Source organism: Athene noctua, chromosome 7 (assembly GCF_965140245.1).
Source record: "Athene noctua chromosome 7, bAthNoc1.hap1.1, whole genome shotgun sequence".
Lineage (NCBI taxonomy): Eukaryota > Metazoa > Chordata > Aves > Strigiformes > Strigidae > Athene > Athene noctua.
Genome location: NC_134043.1, coordinates 7,319,616 through 7,339,056, shown reverse-complemented (window position 1 = coordinate 7,339,056; position 19,441 = coordinate 7,319,616). Strand labels below are relative to the sequence as shown.

Here is a 19,441-nt window from a genome sequence, read left to right as displayed (position 1 = left end):
AAATAGTTACCATTCATGTGACTCCACCTAACCTAATGTTCCAAACAAGATGCAAAATCCCTGGGTTAGTAAATATAGATACGATGATTATTACTCTTCAGTCCTTGGTTCAATAGTATTGACGTTTTGTACCAGAGACAGCTTTGCAATCAGTTGCATTTGACATGTAATAGAGGAATGAGACATCTTGTTGAGTTGTAACCAAGAATAATTTTATTTTGAGGGGGCTATATCACAGGCTGTTTCAGCTTTATGAAGTTGTTAAAATAAACCTCAGTAAATTCATCCTCACAGCACCTGTGCGATTAATAAGTTTTATTCTTGGTGAAGAAACTGAGACAAAAAGTTTTTATACTTTTTTTTTTTTCTTTAGTTTGAAGTATAAATTTAAGCCACTAAATTGTATTTTGCTGGTAGTTGAGGGTCCTGTCAAACTTGATCAGGTATCAGTGGGAATATTCCTGCTGACCTTTGTGAAAATGGGAATAATTTCTATACTGGAGAAGTGAGTGAATGTTCTTTATCTTCTCTGCTCCCTCTATGAGACCGCCCTGCAATCCTGAAATGATTGCCCCAGTCTATTTTCTTTAGAGAAAGTTAGGTTAGTCAAACTGTGCTATAAGTAATACCAAGTGAGGTAATGGCTAGTTCCCTGGCAGCAGCTCTGGATTTCACACCTTTTAAGTGTACCTGTATTTGCTCCTTACAGTTGGCAAAAGCCTGACCGTGAGCAACTGGAGGCCGGAGAAGACAAATTTAGAGAGAGTTCACACTGAGTTCATGTATGGTCTTAATTTTGGAGGCCAATTTGCATCATCCGTATAACACTAGGCAGAAGTCAGGAAATCTTGGTTCCTTTTCTCCTGGTGACTCCTTTTTTCTGGGTTTTATCTTTTTTTGCCCCATCCTGTCCTTTGTGGTGCTCCGGTGATATCTCTGCTCATATGTACCTCAGTTCTCTTTCAGTATATCCTTTCCTGCTCTGTTGCCTCAGCTGTCTAAGGTGTTTGAGAGACAAGAAAGGTCTTTTTCCCATTTTGGGAGAAGAGTGGTGACTCTCTGGTTGATCTCCAGCTGGAGTGAGGTGAAGCAGCAGAAGCTTGCTCTGGGGGGGTCCCTCGCAGCCTGTACTGGGCAGGAGAGCTATCAGCCAGCTGAGGCAGAAGCCCAGGAGCAAGGAAGGATGCTGGCCTTGGTCTGGAGGTTTGTCTTCTCCCAGGATTTGCTACACTTGCCATACTTTTCTATAGTGTGAAGAGCTATTGTAACTTTGAAATTTTATTCTGGGACTTGGTGTCTTGATACCAAACCTCAACAGTTGTCAGCTCTTAAAATTTGGTTTTCTGTTGTATTGGGCCTTGTGTGGTGTCTTGATGTGTTACAGGATGAATAAGGATCATGTCCTAATGTCAGCAAGAGTGATTTGAGTCCAAAATACAGCCACAGTTGCAGCATTCCTGGGTGTCTGGTGGTTTGTCAAGTTTGGAAACCCTCTGACCTTGGTTGATAATAGCCTCACAAAACCAATATCTTTCTTACTAGTGTGAGACTAATTATTTTTTAAAAAGAGCCGAGTTGTTTAGCAGGATGGGCTGACACCTGGGTGGGTGGGCAGATGGTGGGCAGCTAGTCCTGTGCGTGGGGTGGTAGGAATGGTTACCAGTGGCAGTATTTCTCTGGGGTTTGGCTTTTATTTTCCATCTTGCATAAACTGTGAGTTTCTAACTGCACAGGAACAAGTATAGTGCTTTTTGCATATGTTTTAACTTGAAATAAATGAGGTATATTATTTGCAAAGTGTTTAGCATGCAAGATTGCACCCAGAACTCCCTGGAAGTGTGTTATGGTCACTGCAGTACAGCTCCTCTTACTTCCATTGTATCGATGTTAATGCTGGTTTTCTGATTTTACCCCAAATGACCATGGATTTCTTCTTTGGGGATTTGGCTTTAAAAAAAATAATTGAAAATTACTGACCAAGACTGCCTCAGCTGTTTTACTGTGTTCCTATTGCAGCCTCTGCATGCAAGATCCTGTCCCTTTGACCTTCAAGTCCTGTGTCATCGCTAAAGACTGCGAGACGTCGGAGTGGTCCGCGTGGAGCACCTGCTCGCGGACCTGTGGCTGGGGAGAGCTTGCTCCGGGCTTTCGGAGCCGGCGCCGTGGTGTGAGGAGTGTGGCCGTGGGCGCCGGGAAGCCATGCCCAGAGCTAGAAGAGAGGGAAGCATGCAGCGTGGGAGGGAAAGAGCTGCTGCAGCCTTGCCCCAGGTATAGTGAGTGCTTTTAGCCCCATTTTTGGAAATAAAGAAGCCCCTGTTTCGTGACTGTCTTGTGCGAAGCAAATCTTCCTTGCTCAGTGTTTGTGTGTGGAGGGGGTCGCAGGTCATGCTTTCTCTCTGTGTCTGAAAGATCATTGATTTGATCATTGTTAACTATGATTAGCAGTATTATTTATTGTAACTAATATTCTTGTAATTGTTGCTATTATCATTATTGCTATTACAATAATTACACTTACATATAGAAATAAATTTAAATTACACCCACTACAGTTTATATTTTCATATTTTAAAAACTGAGAGCAGATACTCTGTGTTCTCTGAAGGGGCTTTCATACTGATTGCTGTTTCGGAGAATTTCCTCAGCTGCGGAGAGACTGGGCAGGTCTCCATGGCTGTGCTTTTATTGGCTTTGAAATTGTAATTTTTACATAAGATTTAACGATTCTTCTTCATCTCCCTATAAAAAGATCCCAGTCTTGCTGGAGGAAAATGGGAACTGATCAGAGGTAATAGCTTGGACCCTACTCATCTTCCCTCTGGGCACTTCTTGAAATGGGAAACTGCAGTCCCTGAGTGCCTGCTTGGTTTATGGCAATCTTTGTTCTGGCAGAAAGTGAGGATCTCGCCTTTCTGGTCTGCAAATCCATGCTGTTATACTTGGCCAGGCTAGCATAGGGGAATTGCTAGTTTGCTTTGCAAAGAAAATAAAATATTGCTTAATTTTTCATGTGACATGTTCTGAGGTTGACTGTAAAATGTTTCAAGATTGATAAAATCTTATATCCATGCAGACAAATCTGCTGTTTTTTGAATGAGTGTGTTTAATAGGAGGTCTATTCAGTGTTCAAGTCATGAGTTTCTGGGGCTTTGCCAGATACTGCCAAAACCTTTGCAAGGTAGATTTCTTAGGAAGGCATAACCTGTAAAAGTGTCTCTGTATCGTTGGGTTCATTCAAAATCAAATGCTGATCATTTTTATGCGCCCTACTAGCAGAAGAGAGGAAGTATATAAAAAAAATATTCTGTTGCTTGATTACATCCTATGAAAAGGCTCTTACAGAGCGATTTTTGCTCCTGCCCAAACGCACATCAATTTCAAAGACAACAGATTAACACATTGTCTTGCTGATTTTGTATAGGAGCGTGGGTGCAGGTGACACCTGATTGGGGTAGACTGGCTGGAGGTTAATCAAGGAGTGAACAGACATATGTCTGCCCTAGTTTCTCACTTCCACTTTTTGACATTGCACTGTATTAAAGTGAAAACAATTGTAGGGGCTGGATGTAGAGCCAGGAGAGCCCAAAAGGTGAGAAGAACCTGCATGACACTGATAATTTTCTGGAGGTACCACTCTAGAAGGAAGCCTGTTGTTCTTTTAGTATATTGCTGCTATGGCCAGGTTTTCATGAGCCTATGAACACTTGAGCCTTCCCCATCCTGCCATACCTGTACACCTTCAGTCCTTCAGGCAACACCTCCAGCAAAGTATCTGCATGAGCTAGGATAAAGTGCCTAATGAGCTCGTCCAGAAAAATAACATTAGACTTGCAGGCTAATAGAGCTAAAAATACTGCGCCAAAAAAAAAAAAAAATCTCTGGTATTTAGCTAATTGTAATTTTTAGGGATGTAATATCTCAAAATGCAGGAAGTAGCCTATGACCTCACACCATGAGTATTTTTGCAGTAGCGCTTGGTTAGTAGGTTTTGATTTGGCCATTCAATACTGCAGAAACAAGAACGAATGAAAAGCTGTAATGTTGAAGTATGTGCTGTGGGTCCTCTGGATGTAAGGCTGCGGGGCCAGAATTTTGTATTAATGAACAGAAATCAAACTAATTAAAGTATATTATTTATGTGTCAGCCGCTGGTAAAGGATGATATTGGTCCATGTTACAGTTTACAGCCTGGTGATTTGGTGTTGGTCTTTGGGAATTCGTGACAGAGATACTGGAAGTACTTCAGATTGTAAAGCAGTAGCTTTCAGCCATAGAGGCATGTACTGCTGATCCCTGTGAAATAATCTAAGAAGTCTTTGATGCTTCTATTCGCCTTATTTGAGCATATTCTCTTTGCAGTGTAATACCTAGAAAGATTATGCTTTTTTTCCCCTTTAAATATATGCCACCTCATCTGTGGCTTTGCTGAGGCTTACCAAACAGTTATCTTTTCTTTCTTCCCCTTACAAGAAGATGATGAAGTTAAGGAGATTCAGTAGCAGAAGTAAAAGGCTTTCTTCTTCATTTGTTTGGTCTCAACACGAACCCTTCATTCTTTCTTTCTGATTTGTGTTTGCCTAATCAGATTAGTCTTAAAATCTTTTAAGGTGAGAGTCCTATTTACTTTCCCAGTTCCTTCAAATCTGCTCTTTGCTTTTTTTTTTTTTTTTTTTTTTTGGTTGATCTGAAGACAAGAAGCCTTTCCTTTATCTTTATTCTTTGGGCAAGAATTTTCCAAAGCATGCTCCAGGCACAGAAAGAAAATGGTGAGGACATAGACCAGAAAGAGAGCGAGTCTCTGAGCAGCAGAAGGAAGGGGATTCTCTAGAGGCAGTTTTTTAATGCAGGAACAGAGAAGACCCCATGACTGAATGAGGGTACATACTACAGGCTACATCCACCAACACAGAAAAGCAGCAGCTCAAGAGGTAGCACATGCAGAGTTGTATTCAGTGAGGGGAGATGGGTGAAGTTATATTCTAGCCTCCTAAAAGGATCCAGAGGGGGAAAAAAAATACCTTCATCTTCAGAACTGCTCTGTTAAGTATTATCTCTGTGTCCATGGCAAGGCTACAAGTTAAAGGTCCCACCACAGGTACCTGGCAATTAGTGTAAATTTGCTGTTAAATGGGAAGGCCTTTTAATTTTATGGCTGAAGTTTACAATAACTTCTTTAATCAATAGTTTAAATGCAAGAAAATAAAACACTTTAACTGCATGTAGGACTCCAGAGCTTTGTGCTTTGTTTTACTTTTGGTTATTTCTTCTGACGGGATTAGATTAAGTGCTTAAAAAGCTTAAATACATAGGAGGTGATTCAACTTTCTTTTATTGTGATATAAATTTGGGATAGTTCAATTAAAGTGAATGGATGTATATGGGTATAAAACTTGTGTAAGCGCTAAGAACATAAGTCCTGTAGACTAAAGAAACCAAGAGGTTACTATAAATCGGAAAGATATTGAGCACTTGTTTGTTGCATACCTGTCACTGAGTCATCAGTTTTAAAACAATGTATTATATCATTTTTATCCTTGATGTGTAGCTTTCATGTTCACTGGGGATAGATAGATTTTCCAGAATTATGATTATGTCTTTAAATCTTTCATTTTGGTTGTGGTTGCTATGTTACAAGACAGGGATTTAGGAAAAAAAAAACACCCTCTTTGCTTTGTTGGAAATTCAAAGCTTTTCAGAAGTTAAATGATGGAAAATGGAAAAGTTTTAAGACCCGATTTTTTCAAAAGGCTTGCGGTTACTGCTGAGATACAGGTGTGATGGTATCACTTTCTAAATGAGGCCCCTTATGTGTCCCAATTAAAGACGAGGCATTAGTATGAAGATGTTAGTGTGAAGACTTGAAAGGAAATGCTGTGAACCGTGCTGGTAGCTGCTGGAGTTACACTTTGGGACTAGTAGCAACGCTACTCTTCAGCCCTTTGACATCCACCGGTCTGGGGCACACAGCACTGACCTCCATTCAGCTGGGCAGCATTGTTGCCTCCCCTCGGATCAGGAACCATTTGTGGTGAAGCTTTGGTTCTCCAGCTCCATGCTGGACACTTCTTGTGCGGCCGCAGTTGGGTGTCACCGTGCAAGAGCATGCTTTGCCTTGATCATAACAGAAACCTGCAGGACCTGCCCTTGTGCTTCCTCAACTGACTGTTTAGCAGGGAAATTCACAGCACTGCTTATGATGTGAAAAACTGTTCAGCTTTATCAGCCAAGTTCCCTCCTAAATACCTTAAGCACACACTTTATTGGTTCTAAACTAGCAGTTTTTGCTTGCCAGTTTTCTGAAGCAAGCTGATATATCTGTCTGTGCATTCTGGAGTTCCACATTTGGACATTATCTAGCTGACTAAACCATCAGCAGTGGGGTCTGTCAATCTTTGAAGTACCTAGACCTCCTGTAATGGAGACAATATTGTCAAAAACTGGAACAAACCTATTGGGAAGCCAAAGGGAAAGGCTGAAACTCTTTCAGCTATAGTAAGTGGTCTGTAGATAAACATGGATCACAGCTAGAACTGCAACTATACTGAGTTTGCATCAGTCTAACTGGATATTGGTAGGAGTTAAAATGAGATGTTGAATCTATTGACATTTGAAATTGTTGTCACTGACAGGTTTTGGTGTAGGGATCACAAGAGTACACTGGAGTGGACCAATTTTGATCCAAACATATAATGCCCCTTCTGCTTCCTGAGTTATCACACTCTGCACCCTCTGGGGTGGTGAGTGGGGTGCCTGGATGGTATTGGCCCCTTAGCTTAAGCCTGGTACGCTGTGTTTCTGGTGCAGTCTGTTCTAACAACAGAATGTCCCTAGTGGCGTTGGTGGCTTTGGTCATCCTCCTTCAATTGGAAAAATTACAGTCATATGGTAAACCCCCTGTGGATATTGCTAATAATTTGCAAGTACTGGTTTGAGATTGCCAAAGTTACAAAAACCCCCAAGTATTTGCCAGCCAGTAATCTCGTTTTTATTTGCTAATGGCTATTAACAAGCTTCTGATTAAATATGAATAAGATTACGCAGCCAGTTTCTCATTGTTAAGTAATGTAATTCTCCTTGTCTTTAGTGTTGCCCATAGATGGGCAAACTAATACCAAGTGTCAGCCACGCTGCTTAAAACCCTGCAATGCCTGCCACAAAGCTGTCTGAGGTCACTGCATCTGTCTGGAGAGGTCTTACCTTAGTTTTCCCCCTCAGTGGGATAGCAATCCCTTGGATATGTTTCTGGTGTAGTGGGCTTGATAGTGGCCCTGAAAACATGTACCTTTTAAACAACTAATGCTTGGGGGTCAGGATTTGTTACTGGAAAACTCTGGGCAGCTGAGGATGTGTCTGGCTGGGAAAAATCAAGGTTTTAAGCTGCTCACAGTAGAGCAGGCACTGGCTGGAGCACCCGATAGCTGTTCATTAAAGACTGCTCCACGGTGTAGCACAGTATCCAGTTACTCTGTGGAAATATCTGAAAGGTTGTGGGTTTTTTTTAGATTCAGGGACTGATAAAGTTTAATTATCTCTGAGCTCAGATTTAGTTATTTTGCATAATTTTAATCACTGATGGCCTAATTTTCGTAGGTGTTAACTCCCACAGCTCACACTGAATAGGAGAAGCAGGTGCTCACACCTCTGGAAATGAGTCTTTAGCATCGAGTTCACAGCTGACTATCTAAGCCAGATAGTGATAATAATTTTTTCTTTATTACTTTAAGAAATACTTCCCTAAAACAACTATTTCGATGGCTGTGGAAAGATGTGTGGTCTATATTTAAGCTTCTGGTTTTGAAAGTGTAGACCTGAAGAGCACAGTGACCTGAACTGGTGTGGAGGAGGAATCCTCTTCACCTGGTGTTTGATGAAGAGCCCTTTGCATTGCCTTTATGATAAGAGGAAGGTTGCATTTAATGCTGCAGGCCCAAGAAATGTGATTAGGAATTCCCAGAAGGAACTACTAGAAGAAAAAAAAATCATGGCTCTGCTTTATATGTTGTGGGAGTTCAAGTATTTTATGCTTGTCATGTGAAAAGTGTATTCTTAATTGTTTTCTCTGTTGGTAATAAACTCTGTGAGTGTATCCAAATTTTCACATGATAACTGTATATTAAAGAGAGCACAACAGCTCATCTGAAAAGTACCTGTAAATTAAAAGTAATTGGCAGTATTCGCAAATGTTTTCCATGAGTATGTTACAAAATTCATAAATGCTCTGTGGCTAGAAATCATTCTTATGGCCATATTTACAACATAAGAAGTTAAGAGAACATTGATGTGTGCTCAGGCAAGCTAATTTATTTATTTTTCATATAATTTTGAGATGCGTGTTTCCTTGCCACAGCTGAAGTCAGAAACAGATACTGGCTATGGAGAATTACAACATGAAAGGCTTTTTCTCCAGAGGCACCCCATGGTGCTTGAGTATACAGTGATCAGTCAGCAGATTAACAACCATACCTAGTTTTAACAACCATGGATCTGTTTTAAGAGGAGAGAACATTTGTCCTGAGAATAAAAGAAGGAAATTAGTTTACATAGTTTACATTACACAAAAGCCAAAGATTGTGTGGAAAAAGTAAACTATGAAATTTAGAGGAGCAAAAGAATAAAGCAGCAGAAGTGTGAACAGATTGGTTATAAAAACAATATTGCCTAAGATTTGCGTTCAGGAAGCTAAGAAAGACTTTGGGCTCTTATTTACTCTGCCGATACTGTGACCTGTGAATCAAAATGAATTATGCCTGTGAAAACTGTTGTGTTAGAAATATGCTCTACATTTTCAGACACAATGGGGAAATAACTTTGTTTTACACCAATACACAATACTGTTTTCCCTATAGTTTTAATAAGTTCTTCCTGGCACATAAGCTGGTACATCGCAGTGATGGTTGTGCAGCATTCGGCTATCTGTGCCCAAGAATGTTATCCTTCCTTGAAAACCATTAATGCTTTTTAGGTGTGACCAGAATAGAGAATGAAAGTATTTTTAACTAGAGCTTTCTGTGTATCGCAACTTCTGGAAAGTGAGAGCTGAGTTACTTTAGTCAATCCCTTGAAGAAACTGGTAGTACCCTAAGTGTTTATAAAACTGTCTCCTGTAGAAAAGCTGCCTGGTGCTTGGAGCTCCATTGATGTATGTAGGGTTTTACCTATTCAGTGCATTTCCGAGTGAGGCTTTCAGCCCTTGGCAGAGAGAGGTGGTTTAGTGATTTGAGCCACATGTTTGAAAACTAGTTTTCGCACTTAATCGAACCTCTTAATATTCATTCCTTCTTTGTTTGCATCCTGCTCAGAGGTGTTGTCAGGATGATTTAGTGTTTCAGAATGCTTTGGAGATTAGTGCTCTATGAAAAGTTTTACACAAGTACTCCAGACAAATAGCAAATACTTAACCCTTGTAAATTTACCATTCAAAATGTTTCAAAGCATTCCCTGTTTTGGATAGAGAAGTGCTGCTGTAAAGGTTAGAACAATTGTATTTTATCATCTAATAAAGCACCACTCTCTCACCCATAACTTTTCAAAAACTTGTTTTACTTGCTCTCTTTTGTCTCCAAAGGTTTGCCTGGAGGACTTCTGAATGGAAAGCTTGCCAAGTGTCTCTTCTTTACCAGGAGGACCCTCGCTACCCAAAGCACGTAGATCTGTGTGGAGGTGGCATACAAACCCGGGAGGTCTACTGTGTCCAAATCACCATGGAACTTGGGATGCATCGACTGAAGGAAGGTACATGCTAAGGGTCATTCTGAAATGTCTGGCCCAAGTAGATCTGAGTAAGAGGAAAGGGGGGGAAAGAAAAAAAAGTAACATGCAATCATTAGTAGGCTTCAGCTAGTTGATGCCCTCATTGTATCCATGCTTGTACAGGGAAGTGTTAGTCAGCATCAGAGGGAGCAGGAGAGCGTGGTCCTCAGCGTCCTGAGCAACTGCCAGGAACCAGGCAACTTTTACAACTTTTTGGGGTGAATTGCTGCCAGTTCTGTAGGTTACTTGTGTGGGTGGGTTTCAAAGGATGAAGGAGCTAAATTTTTCCTGGAGTTGAGTTTTTTTCCTCTCATATATCAGGTAGCCCAGCCCTTTGGTAGCTGAATACATTTATCTGTGGTTTTAGACCTGGTTTAGAGTATAAAAAAAGATGTCACACTCCATTCTGGGTATGCTTTAGCCTCTGCTTCAGATTGATACACAATCTTTCTTGTGATTTGAAGGGGAAAGCAAAAATAATATTGTCACAACTTCTGAGCAGTCAGACAGTTTTTGGACTCTGGAAGTGAGTTATATTTCTTTTAGAAGAATAATGAGTGGATACAGATGCGTGATGAATAATTCATCTTAGGCTGTTTTATTTACTCTATGTAGTGCTCTTGCAGAATATGGTTTTGAGCAGAGATGTAAGATAATAAGAACACAATATCATATCTTAGATTTATTTACTTACAAAGGCAAATCAAATGCTTTCTGGACACCCAGTGTGTCCTAGCATCCCACAAAGACTCTGAGATTATAGAAAACCAAACCCGTTTTAATCTGTACTCAGCCCATGCATAGTTGGTGCTTCACCTCTCCCATACATCTGGTGCTACTTTGCTCTCCCAACACAAACCCTACTCTGTTGTTCTGCACAAGTGTGTGATGCACTGACTTTCAAGGTAAGAAAAGTGCTGTTGATGGGAGGTGTGTAATATTTCTTGACTGTCTTCATCCTTCTGACCACTTCTGTGATCCATGCAGCCACTGTACAGCAAGTTGGTGAGCAGGAAGTTTAACTGACATCATACACACTTTTTCATTCTTTTCCAGTATTGTGAATTACTCAAGAAGATTAGAGTAGTGCATGTGAAACCCTTACACCAACATAATTCATTACAAAATTGATGCTATATATCCAGTCTGTGATCACCTGCAGGTTTTTCCCTTGTTCGAAGTTCAGCTCAAAATTCAGTTTAAGAATTGCAAGACCTCCCCTCAACAAAAAGAAAACACAGGCATAGCTCTTCCTTGTTTTTACAGTTCTAACCCTTTCTTTAAAAAAAGTTCATATAGGCAACTGAAAAAAAAACCCAACGTGCAGAGCAATTGTACAAGGTATAAATTATGACTGCTGTTCCAGGGCAGTGGTGCAGATTTGCAGTAGTCCTTAGACAGTGAGAACCCCATCTATTGTCAGAATAGTGACAGTAAATAGAAAGAGGGAAAGCTTTTCCTATTATCTCTCCCTATCCAGTAATGCTCAGTGTGTTTCATTTACTAGCTGATCAAGTTTTGTTCTTTGAATAAATAAGAAATGACACATTTTCTGACCTCTTTTTTGGCAATGTGAACTGATAGAATACTTTTATTCTTCACTAGGGCATCTCATATTTTATTGTACCATTTTTTCAGGGAATGGGAGATGATAAGGAAGTTAATCCTTCTATGTATAAGCAAATATAGAGTCTAATTGCTACCATCAAAAGTACAGTAATTTTTCTTTCACCTCTTGAGTGTCCTTAAAGGGATCATTCAGGACTCAAACAAGCGAGTCTAATAGGATATTACCATCCATCACTGTTGTTATTCTTCTGGTTACTTCCAATGAGTGCCTGGACCTAGGCCCAATGACATATGTGAAAGAAGATTTTTGTCCCGTGGTCTCTCTAACAGCATTCTTGGATAAAATATCTGGAATCCTAGTTGGAGAAAGGTACCATCTGTGATGTATTTGTACATATTTCTCAAAGCTCTTTTATCCCCCAAGGATATCTCTCCCATTTCTCATTTGCTTAGTCTTCCTATCTATTTCTTCTTTTATTAAAATGTGTATATTTAGAAAGGGAGCCCTTGTTTACTTGAGTCCCTTTATATCAGTTATTCGGAAGGTTAAGTCTGCTGAAATCTTTCTATATTTTGATTATAAAATTCCAACTTGAAGATACTGGAAATGAAAAACTTTCACTCAAGTATTACTTTCAGAAATACATTGATGAGATTTCATTTTTTCCCCCTAAGAGGTAGCCTAACTAAGAAATTCCTGTTTTGATCCAAGTGAAGTTACATATTTTTTTAGGTCTTAAGGAGGAAGTCCATAGTTTTAACATGGGTGATGAGTATTTGGAGGCAGAAGGTCTTCCAATCTTTGAAGTCCTTTGTAATATTCTCACATTCTGAGCCTCTTACATCTAGATGAAGCTGGCAGGGAACATCTGAGAAACTTGTGAAGTGTTGTGGCATTCAGATATTTGTGTTTCTGTGTATGTAGCTAAGCCAATGTATAGGCATCTAAGTTGAGAGACTGGTCTGTTTTTAACGTTAACTATTCTGTCCACTATGTCTCTACTCAGTTGTGAGACTTCTGTTAATTTAGGCTGAACTTTAACATAATTAGCACTAAACAGATCCTTGTGGTTTTTTTTCTTTAAGTATCTCATTGATTTTTAACACATTTAAATTTATAATGCTTAATTTTTACAGAGAGGTTGTCATCTAATGCTTCAGGTTTATTGTTATTCTTTTGATATGTAGAGATGGAAGCAGCAAATCTATGTGTTTGAAATGATGTTGCTTTTAAGGAGGAAACAAATTTTGCACAAAAAGTAGCATAGAATGTGCAAGTGAGCATGGTACAGCTCCAATCTGCCCTTTCTGCCCGTCATCTCTGGATATTTCCTGATCTGTGTTTCTGGACATCCCACATCTGGAACAAACTGTAGATGTGGTGATGTTTACCCTTCTTCGTGCCTCTTTTTTTAATGTAAATCTGTTCACGCTTATGGAAGCTCTTTTAAATAAAGCAGAAATGCAGATCTCAACTTATTTTCAAAGCCAGACACTGCTAACATGGGACACACATTTTCTTCTCTAAGTGGCCTTTTCTGGATTGAGAAAAGATTTTTGTGACTGTTGATTTTATAAAATGTTATCTGAAATGTGTTTTCCCGCCTTAAATTTTTTTCCACAATAAATTTTCATCAGTCTGGGTGAACATCACTAACTAACAAACCCCAGTGTACCAACAAAAAAGACATTGGGTGGAAATATGGAGGAACATTATGCAATGATCAGTTTATGAAATCTCCTTGTTTGGCAATGCAACTCTCCTCTCAATCACGATAAATAAGTTCAATAATATGGGAATTAAAATTCTTCTTAGAGTCTGGGGATGGTGTCTGTGTTTATGTTCAAACAGTTAATAAACATAGGAGGTTCCTACATTTAATCTTCTTCCTCAGGAATTTTTTACCTTCTCTCCTGAAGGCCAGGGAGTATCCTTTTGTTTTCTAATTAAATTTTGCTTTTTGAATTTATCTAGAGACTATAACTCTTTATCAGTAGTCTGGGGGATGGCATCCCTTATAAAATTCTCCAGAAGTGTCTCTTCTCTTCTCTGAACTAATTACCTACTGTCCCTAGTGACTGGGATGCTGTTCTCTCCATATTTTCTGTAGCTTTCTAACTAGGGATGTGCCTGCCCTGTCATTCTTTCGTAGAAGTTGTGCCTTATATATCTTGACATTTTTTCTTTTCTACTTGTTTGAATGAGATCCAATTTACCTCTCACTTTCAGAATTTTCTTATAATGTGTTTTGGAGCCTGTCTGCTTAAGTTTTAATTACAGGACTGAAAAGACCTTTGCAAAATGCTTTTCTTCCTTGAATCTTCTTTATTGTTTACCTAGCATAGTAAACTTGGCTAATAAAATGTATCTCTTATTACCATCTCACCTGCAAATCATTGCAGTTTCGTATCTCCTTAATCTTTGTTATTTTCCACCTGAAAATCCACATTAAATTCTCATACCTGTACAAGGTTCTAAAGTTTTGTTTGCAATTTTTTTGCTTAATGAGTGTCTCCATCATATTTGTCTCCATATATTTATTTTTATTTGATCTTGGTTTCAGTAGCAGGTATGTGAGGTGGTTGTGCCTTCTTATTCTTGGATACCTTTTAGTGTTAGCCTGCAAAACTATTTCTTACAGAAATCTTTATTACTTTTATACCCGTTGTTCCTTTGAGAGGTGTCACATGTTAGTAGACAATTTTTTTTTTTTACTTCTTTCACCGTAGTTCACCAGCCTATACCCATTTTTGCTTTATTTTTAGGATGCGATTCCACCTGATTAATTTTATATGAGATTTTTTTTTTTTTGGTAAATTTGTGTGTCACCAGCTGTAGCAACAAAAACTCCTTTAGTCTATTTACAATTCAAGACTTAGGACAAGTACCTTTTTAAGGTCTAATGGTTACCTTCTGATTCATTCTTGTGTGTATTCCCGTATGTGTTTTTGTCATAAAGCCACTTTACTGTCAGGATCCTCAAATGGTCCAAAAGTGAAAGTGTTTTCCTGTGCTTTCATGTAAGTCCTACTTATATGAATCTCAAAATTATAATTTTATAGCCTTTAGCCTTTCTCGTTTTCCACAAAATGTTGAGCTTTCTCCCTGCTTCTGATAGACAAAAATGCCCTATCCTTTCTTATCTGATGAGTGAACTTTTCAGACTATTCTTAATTCCCATATGAGAGATGTTTTGGCACTATATTTTATTTTCCAGAAATTGATGCCTCCTTGGAGTTGCACAGAGATGAATTTGATGACACCTTTCATTCATATCTTGTGTTATTCTGTATTTATTCTTATCCCTTTCTTTCTGCTCTTTTGTCTTTTTTAGCTCCAAAATATGCATTTTTTGCCTTCATTGCTCTGTACGCTCTCTTTCCTAATGAGGGTGCCACATTTTTTTCCCTGCAAGTTCTTTGTTCTGCTCTGAATCATGATCTTCCGATGCGTGTCTTCTGGGGGATTAGTGTTTTAAATTGGTACATGTGGCATCTGTTCAATAAACTATGGAAGTACTTTCAGGAAGACAGAAATACCAGTGAATTTAGATGTATTTCTCACAAGAAGAGTGCTGTTGGAACATGCCATAATTCCTTTGGGTGCCAGCTGTCCTGGGAGCCACCAGGTCTGACTCTTTAGAGACAGAAAGTTGGTTGTGCAGGCTGTTGTCATTTATGGCTGTTACCATCCTGCATATTTATTGAGAAGAAAACTGTGCTGATGGAGATAAGCTGCCTGTAGGAGTTGGAGCAGGGTATGCGCTGCTGGAATGAATATGAACCTTGTGTGGAGTATGAGCCCTATATTAAATGCACAGTGGGTTTTTTTTCAGATTTATGCTGGTGAAACTGCAGGAAAGAGAAGATTGATTTATTCTACTGAAATTAGAATTTAGGGACTTTGATGTTTAAATCCTGTTGTCCTTGTCTGGTTTATGAAATTGAGTAGGAATGGGTTAGAATATATTAGTAATGAGAACACTTGACTAGGTCCATAGAGGGGGAGAGGACTGATGGTCAGCAGTGGTGTGAAAAAAGCTTTGTTCAGCTGGCTGGTGGTACAGCAACAGGAGCTTCCAGCCTGAGGCTTAGTTGACCTGAATCACAGAAACCATGTTCTCAGGTGGAAGAACCACCCCTCTAAGGATCCCTCTTGTCCCAAACTAGTTATTTATCATTGGAATGACTGAACTGGCTTGAAAAGATGAGAAATACATCTCTGAAGTGTAAAATATAGCCAGGCAAGCCTGCATCAGATTTATATTGCTGGGATGCCGAGTTATTGATCTGTAAGCTCACCAAATGCCGAGCAGAATTTATGAGATACAACTCACATAATGGAAAAATAAATATGTAACAGCTGGCTTCTTCAGGGGAAACCCTTTAGAAGCAAGAGAGGAAATGGTTTTATTCAGATCGTTGCAGTGCTTGACAGTAGTGTTTAAATGTGTATTTCAGAAATTTTAGTTTGAGTCCATTAGGGAAGAAAACATTTTCCCTAATGTCTATTAGAGGTGTAATATTTTCAGTTCCTTCATGTCTAGAAACTAATTAAAGTAAAATGAAGAGAACAATGGATAAAGACTTTGACAGTGAAAGAAGTGTTCCTTCTAAAAGGTGCCTTATAAAGAACTTGCCTGTTATTATCAACAAGCTATCTGATATGACCATGAAATATTTATCTCTTTATAAATACTTTTATTTATATAGCTGGCTTTGGTATGCAGCAAATAATATGCTGCCCAGTCAGTTCACATGAGATACTAGGTTTTAGTTCAGGGTTTTATCTTTGAAAGCTAAGATTTTAATTGCATTTGTATTATTGTCATTATTTTCTGCCACTAGAACTAGATTAATTTTATTCAAAAGAGTGACAGTTTGTTCTAGTAATTTTGTCCTGTTGTTATGAGGACAGGGAGCGGCATTGTGTTCAAACAATAATGTTGAGTCAGATGAAAAAATAAAAGGATTTGTACGTACGAGGCTGCCACAAACTGGGACACTGGGGAGAGACAATGAAGCCAGTGGTGGCAGGGCTGCTTTTGGAACAGGAGACATTCAGGATAAGTCAAGCTTGTGAACTTGGGCCAGCTCTGCATGGAGCAGCCCTGCTGCTTTCTGGGTCCAGCTATCTTAGTGTGTCACTAGCTTAGCTTTGGGCCACCTGTACCATGTCCCAGTGTCATAGACACATCCATAATGGTGCTTTTCTCATGGTGTCAGGACTCCTGCAGTGATGGGGCATTCACAGAAGGGATTTCTGCTCTTTGGTGCTCTTTCCTGTTGAATGAACACTAAACTTAGCAATGGGCAAAGTTCACACTCTTCAAGAGGCTTTCATGAAGTGTATGCCCACCTTTGGGTTTTTTCCCGTTTTCCTTGTGGCTCCTCTCACTCTCTCTGCCCATGTGTCCCAGTGATTTCCAGAATCTGGTTGCCTTTTCTGGATAACAGCCAACAAGGTTCAAATATGCTGCAGAATCCTTTTTTTTTCCTGCTCATCATTGCCTTTACTGGCATCCCATTGTCTCCACTGTTTTTCCTGGACACTCTTAATGACTTGTCACCTCTGGTCTGCTCATCCATGTGACTGCTGTAGGAACCCCCATGCTCACCCTGAATTTTTGCCAGATCTGTGGTTTCCGTCAATAATTTCTACAAATTCTGCTGTAGTGAAACAACACAATCCCAGTTGGGATCAGGATTCTGTCATACAGCAGAGGATATGGACACAGGGAAACTTTTTATTCCATGGAGTGCTAATAGTCTATGTCACTTTAATAAAATTGTGAGGATCTTTATTGTTCTGAAATACATTAAACCGTTGTTGCTCTTGGCAATCCGCTATTAACCCTCTTCCATGCTGTGATTAGCCTTCTATTCATACTTTGTTTCTTGTCTATTAAATAGATTTTAATTGAAAATAGGACTTCAACTTTGTGCCTTGTGGCTTCAAAAATAATTGATTCTCCTTAAAAGCATAAAGGAACCCTTTCCATCAGGCATGGGGTGCATTAGACTTTCCTAATGAAGGGATGCACCAGACTAGTGTTGGCATCGTTTCCAGGCTAGTTAAATTACATTCACCACTTCTCCTTTGTCTAATTTTTTTTGCTATAAAAAAACAGGTTAGAGAAATTACAGATGCTGTGCTGGGTTTATCCCTATTATGTTTTACACATGTAGGTGTTTTTATAACACAACTCGCTCCTTTGTGATTTTCTCAAGTAATTTCCCTTTGTATTGATCCAGGTGTCTTTGGTTTTAAGTCCTGGCAAAGGCAGTAAGAAATTTCACAAAGATATGCCATCCCTTTTCATATATGCTGGCAATCATTAATTTGGCTTAGTTTTGCCAAAAGATATGAGAAACATCTGGATTTATTGCCTTGAGAATTGAATATTAGCTAAAATATGGCTGCACCGTTATATAAGAAACAGTCATGATGTTCTTTGCATGTGTTTCAGATATGTTAGTGATATTTAGAAATGTCTCATTCAGGTGTTAATATCAGAAATGCTTGTTTATTCATTGTAAAAGGTAAATGAAGTAAAGGTCCAGGAAAAAAAAGTGTTATTTACCTCCTGATGAGTTGAAAAGCTAAATCTGAAAGGAATCATTGCAACCAAAATGCCATCCTATACATTTTTCCCCTCTGTCTGGTCATCATCGCTTTTTAACATAGTGTTGGTATGTATGCCTGCAAGTATGTGTCCATGTGACCATATTCACAGATAACTTATTTATTGGCTTAAAATTACATTATGAAAATAATCGTATCAGAACTGATTTCTTCTTCTACTCTTCCTCCAAATCACTACCTCAGTATAAAAATATATAGGGAAACAAGATACTTTAGAACCCAATTTATTATCTCCTGCTGGTAGCAATAACCTGAAAATAACAGCAAATAGTAAAATTCAAACTTGAGGCAGACACTGGTGCTGGGAACAGCTGTAGTCGCATTTATAAAGGATAGATTCAATATAACAGCTATAGAAATGTGCAATGTTTCAGAGGCTCCCAGATTAGTACTTGATTGCTTTTTCAAGTTTGTTCTATAGTTTGGGAGGAACACAGGATTTTAAAAGGTACGAACAAGTGTAATAAATAAGCTGCTACTTGAATCAGAGATATTGCCTCCCCCTCCCACTCTTCTCTTCCCTGGCTTCTGCCTTTCCCCAAAAGTGGCTAATTTCCGAGGGAAATAATTACACAAACCCCACTTTTTCTATATGAATATAAGAAAATGCCATTACAGAGTCAATTATTGAGCAAAATCAGGAGGCTATCCGGTATGTAAAGGCGGTCCTAGAAGCTGTGTTAATTTATTATAGGCATAATGTTTTTTTTTCCCGAATAGGGCATCCCCAGCCAGGCTGTCTGTACCTTTCTGGAGACTGCTTGTGTGAGAATTTTGGTTTTAAAAGGCTCACAGAAAACACCTTATAGTTCATTTAAAAAAGAAAAAAACAAAGAAAATGTTTGTTATAGTATGAAAGAGCAGCTATAAAAAATTACATCATGTTTTTAAATAAAACTGATGGAAATCAGAGTTGTCAATCAAATGGCTGAAGAAGAGATGAAACTCTTTTAGAGAGGACCCTGCTGGTCCATCCAGTCACTCTGGCTATCGTGCTGCAAATTGTGGCTCTTCATGCCTGCCTGGTTTTGGAAGAAGATGGTATTGTATATGCATTTATTAATGCAGCTTGTTTCTTTTTGGTCTTGTCTTATTCCTGAAGATTTACACTGGAGGATTGTAGTCAGTGTAGATTGAGTTATAAGCTGGCACAGACCTAGAATATATTTGGATATTTGATTGGAATAGTCTGTGTATTTTCTCATTTACATTTTACAGAATATATAGAATTACTTAAGGAGGCGGCTAAACAAGCAGTCTTATTCCAGAGACAAGTAGGATGTTGGTCCTGGGGAAAAAGCTCCCAGTGCTAGAATTAAATAGGGAAGCAGCCCGAGGGAGGAAGAGGAGCAAGGAGAGGAAGGCAGGGATTTCCTGCAGAACAGGAAAGAGTCAGCCTCACAACAGAAACCTGTCCCTTTAACTTTTTGTAATCGATTTTTCTTGTTTTTCTTTTATCCAATACCAATTTAAAAC

The 19,441-nt window shown here is 39.0% G+C and overlaps 1 protein-coding gene across 1 annotated transcript in view; it reads left to right on the top strand.

The window, feature by feature from the left end:
• Nucleotides 1-19,441, top strand: part of THSD7B (thrombospondin type 1 domain containing 7B) — a 370,637-nt gene that overhangs the window by 161,503 nt on the left and 189,693 nt on the right. The window contains exons 5-6 of the mRNA XM_074910342.1: nt 2,017-2,268; nt 9,566-9,732. Of these exons, the coding sequence (XP_074766443.1) occupies nt 2,017-2,268; nt 9,566-9,732 (419 nt within the window). The remainder of the gene's footprint in view (nt 1-2,016; nt 2,269-9,565; nt 9,733-19,441) is intronic.